At 37.9% G+C, this 25004-nt stretch overlaps 1 protein-coding gene across 1 annotated transcript in view; it reads right to left on the bottom strand.

Moving 5' to 3' along the window:
- The window catches only part of LOC126090575 (receptor-type guanylate cyclase Gyc76C-like), a 507434-nt gene that overhangs the window by 66440 nt on the left and 415990 nt on the right, over positions 1–25004 (bottom strand). The window contains exons 5-10 of the mRNA XM_049906996.1: positions 23707–23947; positions 22370–22516; positions 19879–20072; positions 19523–19691; positions 8873–9030; positions 2286–2567 (exon numbers count right to left, since the gene is read on the bottom strand). Coding sequence (XP_049762953.1) covers positions 2286–2567; positions 8873–9030; positions 19523–19691; positions 19879–20072; positions 22370–22516; positions 23707–23947 — 1191 coding nt within the window. The remainder of the gene's footprint in view (positions 1–2285; positions 2568–8872; positions 9031–19522; positions 19692–19878; positions 20073–22369; positions 22517–23706; positions 23948–25004) is intronic.

Consider the following 25004-nt stretch of genomic DNA (forward strand, 5'->3'; position numbering starts at 1 on the left):
GCATCTGATGGTTTCAGATATATCCGTCCATAATTGACCATATTACATGTTGGATGGAGGCGATATCTCTTGCGGAGATTATGGAGGATTCTGTAGCATGAGCATTTGCATGCTCCTGGGTAGCTAGATTCAGGTGCTTGGATGCACCACTGCCAATCAGGATAGGCAGTTCGAGTCACTGTTGTTTAATAAACTCTGCGTGCTCTGTGGTGTGGATAAATTTTGCACTACAGTGTACCACCCTCAGAGAAATTGGCTTGTTGAGTGTTGGCACTGGACTCTGAAAGTGGCCCTTACATTCGATGTTGGTGAGCGAGTCACTGCCCTTCCCTGGGTAATGTTAGGAATCCACACGACTTATAAGGCAAACCTCCAGGCGTCACTTGCTGAGGTCCTGTGTGGTGAGACATTAGTCCTCCCAGCTGAATTCGTCAATGACACTCCACAACCACTGATCTATCTGACATCCCCGCTCTTGTTGAGCATGTCCAGTCCCGCATACCTGCTATCTGTATGCCTTGCCCATGGTCGCATACCAGTCCCCCAGTTTTCATGCATTCAGTCCTGGACTCATGCGTGTTTTATTGGCACTGTCAAACTGGCACTACAGCCACTTTTCTCTAGCCCGTATTGGGTATTGGCACACACGGCTTATACTATGGACATCCTTATCTCTGGTCAGCATCAGCAAGTTTCACTTCAGTGGATTAAACGAGCTTGGATGATCTAGGAATCCACCCCAAACTATCTTGAGTCGAGTTCTCCACTGTCACACAATGGCCCAAAACCCGAACACTGCTCACAAAACCCGAACACTGCCCACATGCCAACCAGATCTTCTGTATGTTGAGCCTATGCCCGTCAGTCACTCAGTGGTTGTGATTGATGGTCCCCTCTCTTGCCTCACTCAGACTCTGCTTGTCACGATATGCTGCCTCTGTTTCAACCACCCATTGAAAGTGACATTATATATCGCAAGTGCTGTCACCTGCTGTTCCCCAGTGTGTTCTAGTGTTTTTCCCGAGTTACAATATTTCCCCCCAACCCTTCCCCTACAGTTCCTCCTACAACTACCACCAAAAAGATTTGCTTTTCTATCAACACTTCTGAGTGCCTGCATGATGAGCTTTCCTTACAGCTACGAGATGGATCACTCTTCATCCTCTGTGTAAGGGACACTTTGCACGAGGCCACATTCACTTCACTTATAATCGTCATATTCACAGTTCCACTTGGCACTAAAAGGATGCTCAAGATACGCATCCGCCTCTTCACTGCTCCTCCAACACTGACACCTCCTGTGCCAGTCCAGTTCACACGTGCAGGTCAACCAGGCCATCCTCCTTACTGGCTGGTGGACTACATCTGCTCTAGTCCACCCTGCATGTACCTCCCTGACTCCACAAGAATAGGTCCATCTATGCCTTCCATTTGGACCAGCCATGGCATGAATGGTCATGCTATCCTGCTCGAGGAACTACCACCAATCAAACGGCCTACTACAAGACCCCTGTATTCGACAATACCCATTTTCTCTTCACCTTGCTCTGCACTCTTGGGGGGACGGGGGCTCTGTGGTGATCCCTGATTGCCAATGACTCTGGAACAAGAAGTGCTCTATCTTTGGTTTCAGTGAGCTATGGAAACAGTGCGGCTTTTGTTGTTTTCAAATGCTGTGTTTGATTGTAAATGTTGGTTATTTCTATCTGTGGAATTCGCCAGCATCAATAGAAAATCCATGCACTTAAATAGTCACTTTTTACAAGACAGATTCAGGCAGTTTCAACGTCACATTAATTTACCCAGCAATCATCATCAGTGATGATTTCTTATACTTTGTTAAAGGACACTTGCTCAAAATGTTGTATTTATTGATAGCATGAAACTCTACCCTTCTTCTGTGCTTCTATAAGATGATGGGAGAGCCAAAAAGAACACATTTATCCTACACAGTAATGATTATCCAAGTTTTATGAACCGTAATTTATTTGTGAAACAGTTGTTGCTAGTGGCTGACAAAATTAGTGGTTGATAGATGCTTACTATTTCTGAAGCACTTCACAAATGGAAAGAAACCTTAAGGATGACTACTACTACTTTCTGTTTTACTTTTTTGAATCTAGAAACTGAAAACATAGCACTGTCTTAAATCGAAAAACTGTCACACTTTCTTTGAGTACACATTAGTATGGTTTTCTGATTTTCAGTATATTCTTTTCACTAGTTTACTGTGCCTAAACATAATTCAGCATTTTTTTTAAATTTTTGAGCTGTGCAATACATACCTTACTCGGGGAAGATACAATATCATTTGTGTGGAAACCTTTGAGCTCTGATGGCTCAATCTTCCACAAAAGGCCTTCAATTTCCTGATCTATTTTCCATTTTCTGTACATAGTCAGAATAAAAAATGCCGTAAAGAAAAGGACACCAGCCAGAACCCCGGCAGTTACAATGCTGCCAAACTTAGAATCTTCTGGACAAAGTTCATTCTTGAAGCCACAACTTGGCTCATCCTCAGGTTTATTTGGACCAGCCCATTCAATTCTAATTTCAACAACATATTTCTGAAAGGAAAAATAATGTTTAATACATTAAGTTGTTTTCATACTGTAAAAGGATTTGTGGATTTGAGTGTCACTGTTGTAAATGTTGTTACTGCACTTTGTAAACATTTCAATTCACACAAATTCAAGAAGTAATTTGACACACTGTGCATAGAAAATCTCTAAAACTGATTTTCAAACAAGAAAAACAGGAATACCACATAAGTCATTTAAGATGCAAATATTACAGTGCTGTATGCAAGCTTCATATCTTGGTCAGTGGAAAACATCACAGCTGATTCAGAATCCCTCCAGTCAACCACACGTAAATAAACAGTGTAGAGTCAACAGAGCTCTTGCTCAACTTGTCTGGAATTGAGCTGTGTTGATTATCTCATTCCCATTTCACAATACAGTGAAATTCTTTGCTGCATCTATTGGTACATGTTTGGATTATGTCAGGAAGGACTTCTACTATTGGTAATGGCTATATAGGTTTTTGACAACATCTTGTGCAACAAGAACATTACAGATCTTGAAAGTGACAATGCGTACCACTGTACTGTATTGTTCATGTTTTGTACTATGTCATTTATGGAAATGCTCATTCAATAAAGGCATGGTTCAATATTAGTACCAAAAGACTGATGTATGACACTATCTTGATGATGTATTTAAATTACTGTTACAACAAATATAAGCAATCTGAATTCACAGTTCAGCAACAAAAATGTAAGTGTGATTAACAACCGGATCATCACAAATGGAAATAAAATAAGAATCAATTGAAATAATTTATGTAGTCATTATTTTACTATAATTTCAATAAACAAGTAGCTGTTATTGATGACATGCCGCTGAAGATGTCCACAGAATATGGAAAATTACATCTTGCTCAGTATATGCTGTGTTGTCTCTTTGCGACACGGTACACTATCAACAAAAGACACATATCTTGGTTCAACTTCCAAACCAGAACAATGTTTTGACTAGTCATGTTCATTAACATTTGTGGAAATTCTAGCACCAAGAATGAAGGCCCCAAATGACTTTAAACTTGGACAGTGCCTAGAACAGTTTAACAGAATAAATAATTAGGATTGCAATAAGCTTGGCTAAATGTAGTCCCAACAATACCATATCTTGAGTCACCAAAAAGGTCAGTGTTATATCAAGCTCAATAAGTAAAGTGTCATCAAAGTGGAACCATGAAAGCAACTGCCAATATGCATCATTGACAGAAAGAAGCATAACATCAGCTTATGATTGAATCTTAACAGAATGTATGATCTATCCTTTGGCAATGGGCCTTTCAAACCATGACACTATAACTGTTTGTAGGAATCCTGCAAGGGGGCAGTGATACTTAGTTAAAGAGAGCAGCTTAAAGTGATGAGTTGCTATTGTTACTGGATTGCTTAATACGATCACACCAGCAGCAAAGCATGCATTCTTGTAATGAACTACAAGCCTTTGTTCATACTGTTAGCTCTAAGCTGCATTGAGTTTTACCCACAAGTATGTAGCTGCATCATACATGGAGATGCTAGACTACCAAACAAACCAAAACATATCCCTGTGACAGTCAGGCAGTGATCTCTCTATGTATATCTTTACAGTCTGCTCATGGGACTGTGGTCCTTCACAGGAGTAAAAATAAAACAGCAAAATGGAGTTTGTAGGTAAGTGTGAAAAATGTTGAAAGAGCTTTGCAAGTTTTTAAGCATGTGCCTAACATATTAAATGGATCCATGAAACTTCTCACTATAAAAGTTTTTATGACAAATTTAATTTTAAGGATCATATTTTTTCAGTTCATAAGAAGGATAATGCCTATGAAAGGATTAAATTGTGCCCAAATCATGGGTACAAATTTGATAAGAAAGCAATCCGGAACATTTTCAGTAATATGTTATTACTAGAGACTCTGAAATTAGATACTACAACTTTTGAGTAACAGAAGAGCCAAACTGAAATGGAAGCTAATTCCAGACTTGCAAACCAGAGTATTCCACAGTCTACATTAGTGTGGAGAGTTGCATCAAACCAGTCTTTGCACTGAAGAACACAACAACAACAAACAGCATGCTCCAAAAACTATTACAGAGGGCATATATGAAGGAGATTGCTTACAAGGCACTCATGTGCCCCATTTAAGTCTCTCAACTAAGCCATAGAATGATGACAGATCATGCTGTCTAACAAAATGAGACAGTCATTTTCCTTTGGAGAGCTGTTCAAAAACTTAAGTAAATTGTGAAACTAAAGTTGGTAGGTTGGCATCTACAAACAAAGGACAGGCAGTAACAGTTACTTAAACTGCCACACAAACGTCTATTGGTGCCTTTGGTAGTCCAGGGCCACTGGCTATCCTGTGGCTATAAGCTAGAGTGTTGACGTGTCTGCACTGTCAGCTTACATAATCTGCTGCAGGCTGAAATCAGAGTCCACTACCAAAACCACAAACTATGATGTCTGTTCTAAAAATTCCAGAACTTTGTCCAAAAAATTTGTCTACTCTGATCTTTTACTTATTGTGCATGATTTCCTTAGAAACACTCTCCTCCACAATTGATACACCACTCCCAACACTATTTCCACTTCCAGAAGCAGTCTTGGTAAGCCTCTTGCTGGATCATGCAAAGTGCCGTCTGTGAGTTTTCTTTTATCTCATCTATTGTTGCAAATCTGCATCTTTTCAACAGGGTTTTCAACTTTGGGAATTAAAAAAAGTGCACAGAGTCCAGGTCTGGAGAGTAAAGAGAATGAGGCAGCACTGTGATTTCGTTTTTCGTGTAACAGTCATGCATCAACAGGGATGAATGTGCGAATGCGTTATCGTGATGCAAGAGCCATGAATTGTCTTGCTAAATCTCAGGTGATTTCCTTCTCACATTTTCTTGCAGGCATCGCAACACTTACCACTAGTATCATTGATTAACAGTTTGCCCCTGTGGCACAATTCATGATGAACTAATCCTTCAAAGCAAAGAAAATTATCAGCATGGCTTTGACATTTGACCTGACCTGATGAGCTTGTTTGGTCTTGAAAACCCTTTCCCGATCCTCTGTGAAGATTGGACCTTGGTCTCATTGATTAACAGTTTGCCCCTGTGGCACAATTCATGATGAACTAATCCTTCAAAGCAAAGAAAATTATCAGCATGGCTTTGACATTTGACCTGACCTGATGAGCTTGTTTGGTCTTGAAAAAACCTTTTCCGACCCTCTGTGAAGATTGGACCTTGGTCTACACATCATATCCGTAGACACACATTTCATCACTATCTCTTGAGGAACATATTGTTCTCATTTTCACAATCCAAAAGCTCTTCAGAGATTGCGAGGCAATGGTCTTTCTGGTCTTGACTCATGAGCTGTGGGACAAACTTGGCAGCAACACAGTGCATCCAACTGAAATGTTACATTCTTCTATAATCTCTCAAGATAGTCAGTCCTTGATTGGTATGCGCAATTTAGTTGACATTCCGGACATGAGCATCACTGGTAGACGTCAAAGGCTGTCCTGAACGAGAGTCATCTTTAACTTTCAACCAGCCTTCTTCAAACCATTCATAACACTGAGTATGGCTTAAGCACTCGCCACTGTAGGCTTCCTGCATCATTAGGTGTGTCTCTGTTAACATTTCCTTGAGTTTCATGCAAAATTTAATGCAGATGTGTTGCTCTCTAAATCTGCCATCTCGAAATTCACAAACTGTGCAACATTACGTTCTACTCAATTCACCACTAAATGATAACTAACACACATGCAATGATGAAACTTCCACCAGTTACACATTAAACATAGGCATGTGCAGAGTAGCCAACCATGTTTTGCTCCAACGCATCATTGGTGCGAAATTACAAATGTTCCAGGATTTTTTGAACAGGTCTCATACTTAATGGACACATGAAGGCCATCACTGGAGCTGAATAAAATCATGGGATATTTCTGAATGAGTTGCACATCCAGCTGTTCTTAATTACCACTATCTGGCTCTCTGTATTGTTTAGGGCCACACTGGATAAATGTTTACTGCAATGGTTTGAGTGCCACTGAAGGTAAAGTGATCTCATCTGCTGCCCACTGAAAGCAGTCTAACAGAAACCTCTACATCAGGGAGATTTTAGAGTCTGAGGGACATATTCTTTTTAAGGCAACTATACATGCCATATTTCTGAAGGTCATTTGCCTGCATTCTTCAAATAATGAGTACCAACACATTGCCCATTGAGGATGTCTAACATACAGTTGCTTGGCAACAAATTTGTCACAGTTCTCCAGTAACCACTGTTAATGCTTTATGGATCTGTATTTACACCATGTGGGGGAAGATCCAAGAGGAGTTTGTCATCCTCATAAATTCCATGATGTTAACAGACTGTAATTGCAACATATTAAATCCTCTAATTCATAACTTAAGTACACATCTGTAATTCTAATCAGATGTTTACTGTCATTTACTTACCCTACATCTACATCCATACTCAGAAAACCACTGGAAGCACATGACAGAGGTTACTATCTAATGTACCACATATTGTGGTATCTTCCCATTGAATCCACAATCGAATAAGAGAAGAACAGCTGTTTAAAAGCTTCTGTGCTCTCTTTAATTAGTACTGTCTTGTTCTGATAGTCTCTAAGGGAGTGACACATAGTGAGCTGTAATATATTACTAAATTTCTTACTTAATACTGGTTCTTGAAACTTGCTTTCACAGCATAGGTGACAGGTATCTTCAAGAGTCTGCCAATTCAGGCTTTTCAGTATTTCCTGGGCTCAGACAAATCTTTGACCATTTATGCTGCCATCTTTGTATATCTTCTACTTGTCTTATTTGGTAAGAGTCCCTCACACTTGCTCAATATTCAAGGATGGCTGTTTGTAAGCAAATTTCTTTGTAGGCTGACTGCATTTCCCCAGTACCCCACCACTGAACTGAAGCTTGCCCCCTGATTAAACTATGACTGAGGCTATGTAATAATTCTTTTTAAATACAAAATCTTAATCTGTGTGTAATCAAAATAATGTACACAGATGATTCTATTATTTTTTGGATGAATCTGGATGAAATAGCAGTGACTTCTTGTCACATTGCATCCTTCAATTCATCATTGGTTGAGGAGCAATGTATGGGGACATTTACTTTTAGGTATTGCCAGAGAAAAACATGATGTGTTGTCGGAGCAGGTGAACAGTGGACCATAAAATTTTGCCCTTCTAAGATGCCAAAAGAGTTATTTATTATATCTACCATCTCATTTGTAAATGATTTGGCATTTTTAAACTTTGTTATCAGAAGAAGTAATACCTCAGTTATACCCCAATGAATGCTGGTTTTTCCAAACTTTCCCTTGTACATAATAAATATTAATTTTGGAATATGGAAAATCTGCATGTACTGGTAAGTGATAATAGAATACAGAGAATGCAGTAATAGCAAATATAAAGAAAACAGTTTGCCTCCTATAAATGAAGTTGCTTACAGGAAATGAAATAAAGTAAGTAGAAAGCTATATACAATAACACTTTGGTCTGACCGTTAGAGTGAACTGGAGTGCACTCTGGTTTACAATTAAAAATTTGTTGAAATATGAAAATACATTCTTTGTAAACTACACATAGTACTTAACAATTAACAATTCACATTACCAAATATAATAGAAGCAGTGCATTAGAGAAGAAAAGGGTATTTACATCAATTGTCAAAGCGAGAACAATAAAAGCAGGAGTAATTGGAGGATAATTTATAACAGTTTAGTTTACACATTTTTCTCATCAGTATTGTATCCTAAACTTCCTCCCTTCAGATATACTCTTTGCTTTATCTCTATTGTATACATGTCATTTCTTTAGACTTATGTGATAGTTCTCCTTCCTCCTGCTACCACATCTCTCCCACTAATCACCAACCTTCTTCCCTCTATATCGAACTCTCTTGTCTCTTATCTTTAACATATCACTTTCTTGCAACTTATTATTAGCACTTTAGAATGAATATTAGTAATTTCAATCATATTTCATTTCTGATTCTATGTCTGTGTCTCTTTTTACCACAGCTTCTAAGTGGCCTCCTTGTCCTAACCAACCTGCATACATTCTCTTAATTTTATGCCAGCATCACTTTCTCAATATGATGAAGAATTATTGAAAGCTAATGTCCAATATCTTTTTCTTCTTGTAACTACATCAGCCCTACCCAACCCTGTTACATAAGTTTTGAGAACAGATATGTAAACACCCTTTTCTGTAACATATAAGCTTACTTCATTGTACATTTTTTACTTCCATATATTAGAGATTATTAAGACCAACTAACCAGCCCATCAGCATCAGCACGGAAGTGTCCCACCTTCGCCATATGGCGAGAGCAATTTAAGTCTCTTAATTTTGTTGGCCTGGGTTGTAGTGCAACAACAGAAAAGTTACCCTCAGAATCACCATTTTTATCAATATTGATATTTGCTCCTGTGATGCCTGCAAAGTAAACATACAATTCATAAAGACCAATTGAACTTAAAATATAATGTGCTAAATGAGTGAATTTAATTAATGAGATTAAAATATATAGAACTCAAATAAGTTTAATAAGACTGATAGTAGCATCTGTGTACAACATCCAGTGTTTCAGTGCTATTAGTGTGACATCAACAGAAATAACAAAATAAAGAGGTGGAATGTAAGGAGCTGTAGCATTAGGAACACAACATGCTCTAAAACCGTACACAATGTTAACCATAACAAAGTCTATAAAAGAACTGAACATTTAAAAGGGAGAAGAGAGAAATCAAAGCCATAGGCTAATAGAAGTACCACATCACTCTGCAGTATGTGCCAGATGTAGGATGGTGGCAGTGGTGCCAGCAATGTTTCATCGCTCTTGAAAGAGATGATATAGATGCCTTAACTTGTACAAGAGAGAGTATACTGCGTTATGTTGCCTGATCAAATGTTATTATGGGATCACTAGTGTACTCAAAGATGTGATCAGAAGAAGACTTCTTTGACTCCTACTACCTAATAGTAGGATTGAGGCTTTTCCTTCAGATAATAGATTAAAGAAGGAGTATAGTGTGGTTATAATCAGTGTATGTTCAAAGGAAATACTCACAATGCAAAATAAGTTCTTATTACCCAAGATATCACTTTCAGATAAAGCATGTGAAGTGCTGATATACGTATGTTCATCGGTTTAATTTGTATGGGCAGTAAAAATAGGAGAAAATACTCACAAAAGTTTTAAAAGCAACATTGAGAAAACTACATGAACACAAAAAATCCAAAGAAGGCTGACAAAGAATTTAGACACCAAAAGGCTACAATAATTATAAATCCTAATGCTATTAGGAAGATTACGAAGTCAAACAGAACTCGACATGTCGAGACTGAAGGTTTCTTCCACAGTTTTTCTGTCCCCTGTGCATTTCCAAAGATGCCATTGTGACTGCATTTTGGATGCAGCATATCTCATTTATTCACAAGCTGGAAAGCTGACCTAGGAGCCATACATGTGGAGAGAGTGACGAAATGCTATTTAGGCTAACTGCATTGTTGATCAAACTCCCAGGATTTGTATGTTATGCTTAATTTCAGAAAATGTGTTGTGGAATGGTACATAACATTTTATTTTATTTTCAGCCATTAAAATTATAGCATATGGACATGTTTTTCATGTGTTCTTTCTTTTCTTCCTCGATGTGACTCCAATTTCTGAGTTGGTGGCCCTAATTACTTCACGCTTACGATAATAAAAGCCTCTGTATACATTTTATAAATATTGCATTGCCTTCTGAAAGTTAGCAATTTTTTCATATTTCACCACTGATATTAGTGTTAGTGAATTCAACAATATAAGTAAAAGAAGCAAATAATGATTTATGAAGGTATTTGCATGGTCAATGTCATTATATCTTAGCAACCTTTGAAAATGTGTATAGGTGATATAGAAAGTCTTTAGCACAGTTGTAGCCCTTTTGTTGTTATTGTTGTTGATAAGTGGATGTAATATCATACTTTTGACAAATAAAATACCAGTTTTGCTTTCATCATCCTACTATATTCTGAAACGAGTAACCTAGAAGTGATTTTTCATCAGTTATAATATGTGAGGGTATATTAGTACATGAATTTTGAGTAGCTCTACAGACAATGTCATACGCTCTTTTTGTAAGTGCTGGAGTGGGTACAAATGATTGAGCCTACAGGCATTTAGAAAGAAATTAGTACGTACATATTTAGTTTAAAAATGTACACACAAGTCCTAGGAATACCATGGAAATTTGGTTCTTTTATTATGAAGTATCATTCTATTTATTGATCATATGTTCCCAATTAGTAAATAACACTGCAAGAATACATCATCCAATACAATTTTTACGCAATGTAATTAAAATGTTAGAAACACTATTGCTCTACTCCATGATAAGTACTCATATACAGGGTGTCCCAGCTATCTTGTCCACCCAAAATATCTCTGGAACAATAACAGCTACTGGAAAACGACTTTCACCGGTATCAATGTAGAACTGGGGCCCATGAATGTACATATTTGGAAACATTCTAAAACGAAAGCATATGTGTTTTTTAACACAAACTTATGTTTTTTTAAATGGACCTCCTATATTTTTTCTTCAGCAATCCATAGCATGACAAAGCACATACACAATGGAGTTGACTGCATCGCAATATTCCCATTACATCCCGAGATATTAAGACATGAAGTTGACACTTGAAACACACGACATGCGCTGCTAGCGCACGTCCTGAGGCTCTGGCGTGAACCCCATGCTGCCCATAATCGCGATGTGATTGACATGCATATTATTCGTTTCGGACCTCTTGATAAGTATGGAAGTGTGATTACACATGTCAATCACATTTTAACTTTTGCCAAGCAGAACATTCTTCTGCTATCAGCAAGCTGAAAATTTTTATGGAAAGAGGCAATGATACTGTGTTCTGCCATAAAGCTACACTAATATAGCATCTTAGTTTCAAGATGACGAACTGTTAAATAGCATTTCCTGGTAACACACATGTAAATAAGAACACATTAATTTTGAAACAAGACATTTTGGCCAATTTCAACTTCAAGAAGATCTCTACTATCTGCCAGAAAACAGCTTTTCATTTTCACTGATTATCAGTTTCTCTGTCTTAAGCTTACTGCAATTAATTGCAGTAAGCTTAAGATGGAGACATTAATAATAATAATGAGCATATGGCATTGGTGACCGGGAGACCCCTCGCAGGGCGGTTTGGCCGCCGCACCACAAGTTCTTTAACGCCACTACGGCGACTTGCGAGTGAATGAGGATGAAATGATGATGAAAGACACACAACACCCAGTCATCTTGAGGCAGAGAAAATCCCTGACCCCACCGGGAATCAAACCCGGGACCCCGTGCACGGGAAGCGAGAACGCTACTGCAAGACCACAAGCCACGGACAAGACATTAATAATAACCGATTATAACAGCAGATGCAGAAGATGACCATGAAAACGAACATTTAGCTTTTCATTTATTTATTTTGTCACCCTTTTTTTTCTTTCTCTTTTGCAGCTTCTTCATAAGTCACTTCCCTTAATAATACAATTTCAATTGCAGATGTTTAGAATTGTTGTATTATGCTTCATCTGGCCCCATATATATCAGGTGTGATGAGAAAACAATGGGAATCTTTTAATTTCATATGCTTTATACATCTGATTTTCAAAGTTTTTGTTTTTAATTTGTTGGTAGACATGTTCCTGATGTACATTTACATCTTTAGCTGTTATTACTACTTAGTTTATTGTTGATGGTCGAAAAAATTATACTGTAAGTGTTTTCAAGTGCTCAGCGAATATTTGCTTTCAAAGCAGATGGATCAAAGAATTTGCATTAAATTTTGTTTGAAAAATGGAACAAAGTGCAGCACTGCATCCAAAATATTGACTGAGGATTTTGGTGAATCTACTATGAGTAACACAAGAGTTTACAAGTGGTATATACATTTCAAAGAGGGTCAAGAAGACACTGAAGACGATGACCACTCTGGGTGCCATAGCACATCAATTACTGACATCAATGTGGGAGAAGTAAAGCAAATAGTTCTTGCAAATCACCATCAGATAGGTTGCCTATGATGTCAGCATATGCTTTGACTCATAGCAATGAGTTTTTTCTAATGTTTTGGACATGAAATATGTAACCACAAAGTTTGTTCCAAAATTGTTGAATTTTGACCAAAAATGACAACCAGTCATCACTCAGGAATTTTTTAATGAAGTAGACAACAATTCAGGACTTCCAAAGAAGGTGGAACAGGTGACAGAACATGAGTATTTGGGTATGATGTTAAAACCAGGCCAGTCATACCAATGGAAACTGCATGAAGGGCCAAGACCAAAAAAATTCGACAAGTCTGAACACAAATGAAGGCTCTTCTCACTGTGTTCTCCAATTACTATAGCATAGTGCATCATGGGTTCCTACCTTATGGTCATACAATCAATACGGATACTACCTGGAAGTAATGCACCATTTGTGCGAAGCAATTCGAAGAAAATGACCAGAACTATGGTAAAAACACTTGTGCAAATTGCATCATGATAATGCTCCCACTCACATCTCAATGCTTGTTTGTGATTTTTTGACAAAAACAAAACCATTACATTGCCTCAGCCACTCTATTTATTGAACTTGGTCCCCTGCGATTTCTTTCTATTCCCAAGGCTGAACAGAACTGTGAAAGGACATCATTTTTCCACCACTGATGAGATAAAAAACAGGATCACTGATAGAGCTGAAAACCATGTAAGGGTGCAAATTAGCATGATGGTCAATGGGAGTTGGTGATATGAACCCTTACACCCAAATTGAGATTGCGAGATCATGTCTGTTTGTGTTTATAGAAATATACATAAGGCTGAGAACTGTATTTTGAAAAACTAGGTTTATGTAATAATAATTACAGGTAAAATTAAATTAGGTTCTGTTTGGATTGGTGTAGTGATGTATGTTTGAGATGTTCCGGGGCCACGAGATGGCTGCACATGACGACAGAGCAGGCATGAGCTCAGAGTCTGCAGAGCAGTGCAGTGTGCTGTGGAGCTCCATCCATGGTGAAATTCTGTGATCATGGGACTTTGCAATTGGGGAGATCTATGTATAACACAGAACTGAATTTGACTTGGAACCACAATGAGAGTCTGTACTTGTTATTGCCTGTAAGAAGTTACAACAGCTGTTCGGAAACTGGGTTCTGTTCGGTCACAAAATAGAACCACTGAGAAAATCTGATGAAGCTTTGCACAGATGTGTTGGACAGTGTCTCTAGTAACACCACCCGTGTCACATTGCTCTTTCCAGTTTGAGCACACAGTCAGCACATAAAGATGCCTAGAAAATACTATATCCCACCAAGTACAAGAGCCTAGTGAGAAATTTCGCCTGAAGCTTTGCAGCCCACATAACATAACTGTCATTTGTTTCCTTCTTCAAAACAATGCTCAGCCACATTCTACAGTGGCAATGAAGATGCTTCTGCAGCGTTCTTGAAGGGAAGTGTTTGATAACCCACAATACTGCCTGTAATTTGCTCCCTCTGAGTTTCATTTCTCCTCACATGAATTGCTGGCTATGAAGACATTTTGGCACAGGCCAGCTGTCAACCAGCCTAGAGAATTGGTGGAGAGCACTGGTGGCTGCCTTCTATGATGACGGTATTGGAAAGTTGGTACAATGCTACACAAATGTCTAAGTCCAAGCAGTGACTGTGTAGATAAGTAGCTGGAAATTGTAGCTAACAGCTGCCAATAAAACATTTTTTTTTATTTTACCCTTTGTATTTTGATCAGATGGTAAACCAATTTGTAATTGGGATAATAAATCCTCATTGTGAACCTACCAGTGCCTCTTACTAGGTAACAGATGTTACTTCACAGGAAAAGTCTGGTGGAAAGTAGGGCCCTCCAAAACAAGTATGCACATCACATCAACAAGGAGAGAATCCTCACAACTTTAACAAAAAGTTAGTTCCAGAAGTGGAAAAAGCACTGGCACAACTTTTGAGGAGATTACTTTGAAGGGCACATGTTGATGTCATTGGATAAGTAAAGATTCTTTCAGAAAAACGAAAATTTCCATTGCTTTCTGATCACACCTCGTACAACTTTAATCACTGGCACTAAATATCAAACAGAAATTTATGCCAGAGGAGATGTGGCTATCTCACTTACCAGCAGCTTATTGAGAACAAAAATCATTATGTGTGAAAATTAAGCACTTATTTGCTATTGTTGACATGGTAATACTTCACAATTATGCACACAATATGCTTGGTTAACTCAACCATAATATGGAAATGAAAGAAGAGAAGAATGACGTACAAGAGACTGAACACATGTACATTGTTATGAGGCAGGGCTAGACCTGCATTCTTCTGCTGAATTTTCATTTAAATGGTATGTTATAAATGTTTTACACTGAAGTGATGATTTTTTGCTCCAACAACAGTTTGCCAAATAGGCCAAACACTGTATACGAAGGGAGAATATTAGATGCAAGCTGTACTCTGAGAGGAAGCTGCGACGAGCCACATTATAGCAGACAGAATAATGAACTTCATGTTTCTTCCCTCTATACTCTATGTACTTAGTATTTAATGTACTTAAGAGCATTGCTGAAATAGTGATACCTCTTTGACTATTTTTTTACTTGAATGGGTCTTTAAATTCTTAGAAAGCTTTGTGTGTGAAACATGTTAAGGTGTCAGGTGCTTATAACTGCATCAATCTGTACAGTGTGCACTCTAGTTCTGTATCAGTAGAATACAGAAGGCTGATGTTTCATCAGCAATTCTATTATTTACAGTGAGCAAGCATTATTGTTGGCCCATAGCACTGTAGTGGCAATTGGTGACTGTTGAGTTATGTTTCAATTTTTTGTGCTAGTCATGTTACCGTAGGGCATGAGAAAGGCAGAGCTTACACCCTCTGCTCTGTTCCTTTCCCTGTGGTAGCTTATGTGTGGAAAAGATCTTGCTTCCTCCACTAATAACATCCACTTATATGACAATTCAAGAAAAATTGTGCAGCGCAGGTGTCACCATGCCTGGCTGGTTGTCAGGTTCTTTGTTGACAGGAAGGCGAAAGCATATCATCTACAAAACAACCATCCCTGCTAACACATAAAGCAGCCTTAAATTTGGTTACTGTTTTAGTTACTCAGTTACACACAAAGAACAGTAGAGCTCTAAAAGAACAGCAGATACATTACAAAAAGTTTACAATGTTCACAGTTCAAAAGACACAGCATTGCATGTCATTAAATATTCGGTAGTGTATATAGCAGGGTGTCAAGAGAAATACGATTCCAGCAATTTAAGATTAAGAAAGAGAAGGGAAAAGCTGCTACCCTGCTTTCTTGGTTATATTACTCAGCAACTGTTTATCTTTTGTTTCCTTCGTATTGGTGTGAGCACACCATTCATCCATTCAATGAATGAACAAAAACCAATAATTATGATATGGCAACAGACAAACTAACTTGCAAATAAATTTTAAGAACAGAAATGATCAGTTGTCAACTGCACAAATTTTTATTAAATTAACTTTTTGACTAGCTTTGGCAAAGTAATATGGCATCCCAAGAAAATCACACAGCTAGACTTAAATCAAAAATCAAACATCAAGCAAACTCTGGATGATAGAGTTCTACAAAAAATGGGAATAAGATAAGAATTTGGTTAGTACCAGGATTGGATCACAATCAACAGAAGATTAATAACAATAAGTGTACTGTTATAAACAGATTATAAACATACCTTCCTTAAAAATTTTACATAGTACTGTGAAGCAGTTAAGAAGTAACATAACAAATGCGAAGATATGGTGACCAAAGAAAATTTGCATTATAAGTAAAATATTAAAAAACCACAAGAAATACAATAATTAGCACCAATAGACTAGTGTGACCATAATACATTTCACTTATGGTTGTAGCCTCTCCCCGATGTTATTCAATCTGTATATTGAGCAAGCAGTAAAGGAAACAAAAGAAAAATTCGGAGTAGGTATTAAAATTCATGGAGAAGAAGTAAAAACTTTGAGGTTCGCCGATGACATTGTAATTCTGTCAGAGACAGCAAAGGACTTGGAAGAGCAGTTGAACGGAATGGACAGTGTCTTGAAAAGAGGATATAAGATGAACATCAACAAAAGCAAAACGAGGATAATGGAATGTAGTCAAATTAAGTCGGGTGATGCTGAGGGAATTAGATTAGGAAATGAGACACTTAAAGTAGTAAAGGAGTTTTGCTATTTAGGGAGTAAAATAACCGATGATGGTCGAAGTAGAGAGGATATAAAATGTAGACTGGCAATGGCAAGGAAAGCATTTCTCAAGAAGAGAAATTTGTTAACATCGAATATAGATTTAGGTGTCAGGAAGTCGTTTCTGAAAGTATTTGTATGGAGTGTAGCCATGTATGGAAGTGAGACATGGACGATAACTAGTTTGGACAAGAAGAGAATAGAAGCTTTCGAAATGTGGTGCTACAGAAGAATGCTGAAGATAAGGTGGGTAGATCACGTAACTAATGAGGAGGTATTGAATAGGATTGGGGAGAAGAGAAGTTTGTGGCACAACTTGACTAGAAGAAGGGATCGGTTGGCAGGACATGTTCTGAGGCATCGAGGGATCACAAATTTAGCATTGGAGGGCAGCGGGGAGGGTAAAAATCGTAGAGGGAGACCAAGAGATCAATACACTAAGCAGATTCAGAAGGATGTAGGTTGCAGTAGGTACTGGGAGATGAAGAAGCTTGCACAGGATAGAGTAGCATGGAGAGCTGCATCAAACCAGTCTCAGGACGGAAGACCACAACAACAACAACAACAACAACCAAAAGCAATGAGCGCTAGTGTGCCTAAAAGGTTACGAAGACTAAGCACAATGAGGACACTCCTATCTAAACATACATCAAACGAAACTGAACATCAGTCTTAAAGAAATGAAACTCCATTATGATCTTATTTCATGTGCTAATCAAGCCTATACCAATGGCCTTGCCGCAGAGGTAACACTGGTTCCTGCCAGATCACCGAAGTTAAGCGCTGTCGGGCTGGGCTAGCACTTAGACGGGTGACCATCCAGTCTGCCGAGCACTGTTGGTAAGCAGGTGCACTCAGTTCTTGTGAGGCAAACTGAGGAGCTACTTGATCGAGAAGTAGTGGCTCTGGTCTCAGAAACTGACATATGGTCGGGAGAGCAGTATGCTGATCACATGCCCCTCCATATCTGCATCCAGTGACGCCTATGGGCTGATGATGACACAGTGGCAGGTTGGTATTGTTGGGCCTTCATGGCCTGTTTGGGAGGAGTTTAGTTTAGTTTTAATCAGGCGTATAAATTTTTACACAATTATAACATAGCTTGTAAAAAGGGCTGAAGGAAGGGTACAATGATCAGGTTTATTTAATAATCAGCTGATGGTGGCACCATGGGCCGATGGAGAAGTGGCGCTACACTGAACTTTCCAGTATCTTAATGTAGAGGCCAGCCCCTGGATATGATTTTTCAGTGACGTAAATAATTGGACCAGTCCCAGCTGAGACATCCGACTTGACAGCGAGCACAACGTCCCAGTGCATATTTACAAGTTGTCTTTCCATTTAGGGCCTCTACCTATAGCTCTTATAAATACTGGCTGCATCACAGCACATCTACATTAGTAACTTAAAATGATGTAACACAGGAAAATGTATTAGGCACTCTGAACACGATACAAATAGGTGGCTCGTGACTATGACTAGTCATCACAGTCAAAACATATTTAAAAAAATATATAAAAAATAAATTACTTTAAAAAGCACTAAGGCATCTTGACTAGATGTTGAGGGAAGAAATGGACAAACAACACGTGCAAACTTCCATTCTTAACATGGAGTAAAAAGCATTAAGCAAATAGGGAGGTTACAAGTCATTAGAATCGACAGGTACAAATGGTCATTTTTAATATGCGATATAAATAATTGGTTAAGCAAATAGGCAAGTTAAAAAACATTGGAAAAGAGAGAAATTACAATCAAAAAACAAACTGTTTCCAAGCGAGAGCTGATCATTCAGCAGATCTTTGGGGCCTGGATAGGGATGCTCAAAAATTTCTATATCTTCTAAAAGATTCATTTTGCACCCTTTATCCACTATGTGCAAGATTTTGATATTAAGTAACAAAAGCAGTGGGTGTAAGTGCTTTTCAGTTTTAAGATGTTCTGCCGGCCGGGGTGGCTGAGCAGTTCTAGGTGCTACAGTCTGGAACCGCGCGACCGCTACGGTCGCAGGTTCGAATCCTGCCTCCGGCATGGGTGTGTATGATGTCCTTAGGTTAGTTAGGTATAAGTAGTTATAAGTTCTAGGGGACTGATGGCCTTAGAAGTTAAGTCCCATAGTGCTCAGAGTCATTTGAACCATTCTTTAAGATGTTCTGAAAACATTGATTTGTAAGCAACCTTGCCAGTTTTGTTCAACAAATGCTATGGAACCAAGTCTTAAATGCCCTTTCTGTTTGTCCTACATAAAAGGCTGAGCATATGCTCTCTGATTTTGTATATCCCAGATTTTAGATGTTTATCAACAGGAGGTATCTCTTTATGAATAAAAAGAAGCTTGCTTGATGATTGCTTACTTATGTAAGTTTAACTGTATGATTTTTTGAGGATGGTAAATTAATTTTCCAAAACTAGTCAAGAAATTAATTTAATAAAAATTTGTGCAGCTGACAACTGATTATTTCTATTCTTAAAATGTGCTTCACAGCTGCTGATTGACAGCCATGTATAAAATTGCACATAAGTAAATATTCCTTCTAGATACTATTTCATTTCAAATCCAAAGAACAGTGTTTCAAATAAACATAGAGGCATAGCAGTGACTGTCTTTTGCTGCCTGATTTTTCTAATGTTAGTGATACAACATTCACTTACTCGTATACTTCTGCCTCTTTATTATCCTTTCAATAATCAATGTTCCATTCTGCACCACTTCATCAATAGCATCCACTGTCAAGTTGGCTTTTTCATCCAGCACTTCATCTAGTGCTGTTGCATACAGCTTCACAGCATCATACAGATATGCTGCATATATTGACACATACTACAAAAGAACATTGAGACAAAGTGTAAAGAAATATAGTATCACACTTCATTAGATTATTAGAAATAATTTTAGAAACCTGTTTCAAAATATAGTTTAAGAAAATTTCTTGTCTAACAAGCACATATTATTCAGTAATCTAAAATATTTAATTCAGAAACTGAATATATGATTAACATGTACTCACTGTTTTGAAACTTTTGTTGAAAAACACTTCTGGCATAGGAAAATTAAACGGTTCTTTAGTATTATTGGTCCGCACATCTTTTGTGAAATTTTCATAGGCATCTGCAGGTGGGGTTAGCACAACTACAAGTAATGATCTTAGCCTCTTTTCAATACTATCCAAATTACAGTCTGGCTGATCAAATCCAAGAGACCCTGTAATCACATCAGAGTTTGAGTTTAATTTGATACTGTAAAGTCCTGGGTGGAACACATACATGATCTGATCAAAAGTACCAGACACCTATTTGTGGATATTAATATGGGGTATATCCACTATTCACTTTTATGATGACTTGAACTCTGCTGGGGACACTTTCAGTGAGGTGTCTGAATATCTGTGGAGGAATGGCAGCCCATTCTTGCTCAAGAGCTGAAACCAGAGAAGGTGGTCTGGGGTAAAGTCGACATTATAACTCATCCTAAAAGTGGTTCATTGGGTTCAGGTCAAACTTAGAGAAGGCCAGTCAATTTAAGACTGTTCCTACGCACACGCCATCACTTCTCTGATACTGCTTTATGACAGGGTGCTTTGTCATGCTGATACAAACAATCGCAGAAATTCCTGGATGGACTAATGGTTAAAATAAAGGAACAGCAGTCACTCACCTACAGCATATTGATGCATGGAGCACAGATGCACTTAACAGAAAACAACATTCACACTATCTTTCAAGCACTAGCTCATTTTCTAGTAAAAGCACACAACATTCAAACACACAATCTCACAGACACCCAAATGCACACTTCCCTGGCCACGGCCATGGGACTGTGTGTTTGAGTGTCCGTGTGGTTTTTTGTGTGTGTAAATGTTTGTATGTTTGGTAGAAAAAGAGCTAGTGCTCAGTAGCTAATGTGGCACGCAGTTTTTGATTATATGTTTCTGAGCCCCTCGCACTGATCTGCTATAGGTGAGTCATTGCCTTTCTCATATTTTACCCCCATATTGATGTAAACAACCATCATCTCCAAACTGTTCCTCTACTGTACACGGTACATAATGTTGTAAAACATATTCATTTCTTTCTGCATTTAGTGTTTTGTTATGTGCAATAAAGGGGAAACAGCTTACTCATGAAAACTAGCCCCCATATTGTAACACCTCCTCTTCTGTACTTCACTGTTGGAACTAAACATGATGGCAAGTAACATTCTCCAGGCATTCGCCAATCCAAATCCTTCCATCAGATTGCCACAGGGTGTAGCACAGTTCATCATTTCAATCACACATTTCCAGTCATGGTGTCACTCATTATACCAACTCAAGTGTTGACTAGCATTGACAAAAGAGATTTGTGGCTTATGAGGAGATGCTCGATCATTGTATCACTATTTTTTTTTTAACTCCCTGTGCTAGCTGGACTTCTGGAGAAGTTTAGAACTCATGTGTGATTCCTTCCTTCCTTTTTACAACCACTCTCTCCAATGCTGAACAGTACTGTCCATTAGTACATGAGGTTTGGCAGTCTTCGTTTAGCTGTGGTTGTGCCTTTGCATTTGCACACCATAATCACATCACCAACAGTGAACTTGGGTGGCTTTAGAAGGTCTGAAATATCCTGTATGGTTTTTTACTCAGGTGACATCATGTTCAAAATCACAGAGGGCTCCTGACCACACATTTGTGCTGGTACTCTTTCTTTAATGACAACACAGTACTCCCTGCCTCCTTTTGTACTGGTGGGTCTGCCTCTCATGATATCTGCATTACAGATGGGTGTCCTGATACATTTGTTCAGATAATGTACAATGGAAGGATGCAGGTAACCGTTCACCACATAGATGAGGTGTTGTCTAGTCAGAAGATGAATAAACATGATTGAAAACACTGCCATATTGTTGTTTTTTAAAGCTAATTATTAAAAGCTAACATGAACTAACATGGCTATGTTGTCCTAGCACTACAGCTCAGCTGAGGCAAGGGCTTCTGGCAGATGGAATGGAGGAGGAGAGAAAGGAGGTGGATGTGGTAAGAGAGGGTCCAGGAGGATGGCATAGAGCTGGGTCAGTGAGGCAGCCAGTGAAGATGCCAGGTACATCCAACTAGTAAGCACACTCTGGTGTAGGCAAGAGGAGTTAAGTGGGCCACACGAAATGGAGGAGTGCTGACCACTTCACGACATCAATCTACACTCACACTTCCGTCTCTGCAGTCCCCCTCTTCCTCTGTTCTATATCCCAATCACTCCTCTCCTTCACTTCACTGTGTGCCACATGCAACTCAGGTGTCATGTACCTATCCTGTTCGCTTGCTGCTTCTTTCTCCCAGCCCTTAGCCAACCAGTCAAGCTGCAGTGCTGGGACAACGCAATCAACCAATCCAATGTAACTTATATATCACAATTCAATAAAATTATGTCTAATATGTGTAGAATTTCAGATGGAAGGAAAGAAGTCAATAAATCCTTCCACTATGAAAGATATATGAAGAAATATTCTTCAGATATGCTCACCCCAAATATATTTAAATGATTGTTCAACAGAGTATGGCATCATGTCTGCAGTTATGACCATGTATTCACCGTCATCGAATAAATTTTGTAGTTGCATTGCTTTCATGAATTCAACTAGCAACAGAGGATTGCCAAGGAACACATAAACTGCAATCAGAATAAATATATTATTTCAAGTACAACATTAGTTTAGCAATAAACTAAAGAAACAATCTCAGTTATTTTAAATATAAAGTTTTAGATTAAGCTTGATTGTGAGCATTATGAAAATTAATTGAGACAACAAGTTACTGTAAACAATGCAGGTTACTGTATTTTCCATTATGTGCTTTGGCAGATTATTGATTGCCAAAACAGGTACAGTGGTGCCTGTACCTGAATAAAACAAGTAAAGTTAAGGCTCAGACCACTTTGTTTTACCAAGGAGCCAAGCTTTATAATAAACTGCAAAAATATGTTGAAGACATAAGGGAACTTTGTAAATTTAAAACATTTCTTAAAATATATGTACTTCAAATTTTTATTCCATTAAAGAGTATTATTACAAATAAATAATTACACTGAACAATAACAAAGTAGCCAAAGAGGGTGGAGCATATTTGCAAGCAACACAATATATGTCTTGTACATAAATTATATCAAGTAATTTAAAATCCAAGATGTAGTATTGGAGGAGTCATGTGATTCATTTCTGTTATGTGAATCAGTTTCTTTATGATTCTTTAATCTTACCTTACATTATACACTAATAAGTAGTCTATAAATGTCTGTATCATCAATGTTTATGTATATCTTTTTCCATTATTGTTAAGTATCTCAGCTGTAAACACTGAATATATTATAAATGTGTAATATTGTTGTCTATGCAAATAAATTTGTCTACAAAGTGAATGAATAAATGAACAAAAATAAATCACCAGATGAATTTATACCAATCCACAGTTCATTGAAAGCTTATGTGACATAAACATGTGTAAAAAGCAGTCTGCGGCACATACAAGACATTCAAGCATTATGACCTGAAATAAATCCACCTAATGATGGAGGTATAATCCACTGAAACATGTTATGCAAAATATTAAACATGTGATTGATTTCAGTAATTTGTTGTTTCAATTAAGTTTATTTGGTATGGTCTGCATTACATGACGGAAACTTGAAAAAATGCAATAACACAATATCTTAATATAACAGTCAGCTACACACTTTTATCAGACTAAGGCAACAACTGAAATCCCTTTTGCAAATGAGTTGGTTCCTGCCTCTACTCAGTTGTTTGATGGTATGTTTCACTACAGAATGAGATATGTCATCATTTGATGTTATTAAGAACTTACTTCTCGTTATGTTCCTAGTTTCATGAACAGTGTTATACCAATACGCTGCTGAACAACAGCTTAGTTTCTGATCACAGCACATTTGTTGATCATATACAGTGCTATGATGTGTGATAGTCATGTTGTTCTCTTTTGCCTCCGCTTCCAGTGTCTCTGCCACGCGTTTCCATTGGGGATCAGCAAGTATGGCAAACTTCTTCCAACTGAAGTAAAGCAGCAATGCTATCACAGACTTAGTAACCTGTACAAAAAGCAATAAGTACAGCAGTTTAAGTACAAATAAAGTTAAACATATATCTGATTTCCAACACTAAGTACAAAGACAACAGTTTAAATAAAAAAGACAACACTACGCTAGTGCGGTACTATACAAACTGCCATCAAAGCACTGGAAAAACCTATATCATGTAACATACCATCTTAGTGCTATAGTGATATGAGGACCGCCTTTGACCTTGTCTCTGACAACAGCTAGCATTTGCCTGCGGAGGACATATAAATAAATTTTTGTATCTGACTGCCTCTTGTCTACCATAAAATATCTCTTCGAATGTTTGGTTGCCAGTTCATGGTGTTCCACTGGCCATAAAGTTGATCTCCACTGATAAATCACTGGCAAAGAAAAAATGACTGGTTTCGATAATTGTGATAATATCTAATTTTACATCCCACAATTACAGAGCTCAGTGCAAGTCGATAGTTGTAAAGAAGTTACAGGGCACCATATTAGGTAATCATGTAGTGCATTACAATACAAAAATAAATTATTAACAAGACTGTGATAGAGAATCATAAAATGAGCACTATTAGATAATGTTAGAAATTTAACACAGAAAAACAAATGCAAACTTTTGGAAGGGTTTCTGTCTACTTATTGAATGAACACAGTCTGCAGCACACACAACAGCTGCACTACTCATGATACAGCAAGAACTGAAGTGCCATAATAAGACTATGCCTACTATATCCATTCAATGAACTTGGCAGTTTGCTAAATTAGCTACATTACCTGCCACTGTTAAAGATAAACTTGTTGATGTGTGTGGGCTTAAATTCAAGGGGAGAACAGAATGAAATGAAGCTAAAACAACTTTATTGTGAAAGAAAAAGAAAGAAGAATTAAAATAAAAACAGTTTGTTAGAAAGACATATCTGTAATATTAAAATCTGCCAGTGGGTTAGTGCCAAGACATTGCCATCAAATCTGTCCCACTCTTCCACAGAGACCCCCCTGAGGAAGGTACCTGTGATGATGCAGAATGAGTTCTAAACGGTTCCAAGCATGCTCAGTCAGGTTC

The sequence above is a fragment of the Schistocerca cancellata genome, chromosome 1 (genome assembly GCF_023864275.1).
Source record: "Schistocerca cancellata isolate TAMUIC-IGC-003103 chromosome 1, iqSchCanc2.1, whole genome shotgun sequence".
In the NCBI taxonomy this organism is placed as follows: Eukaryota; Metazoa; Arthropoda; class Insecta; order Orthoptera; family Acrididae; genus Schistocerca; species Schistocerca cancellata.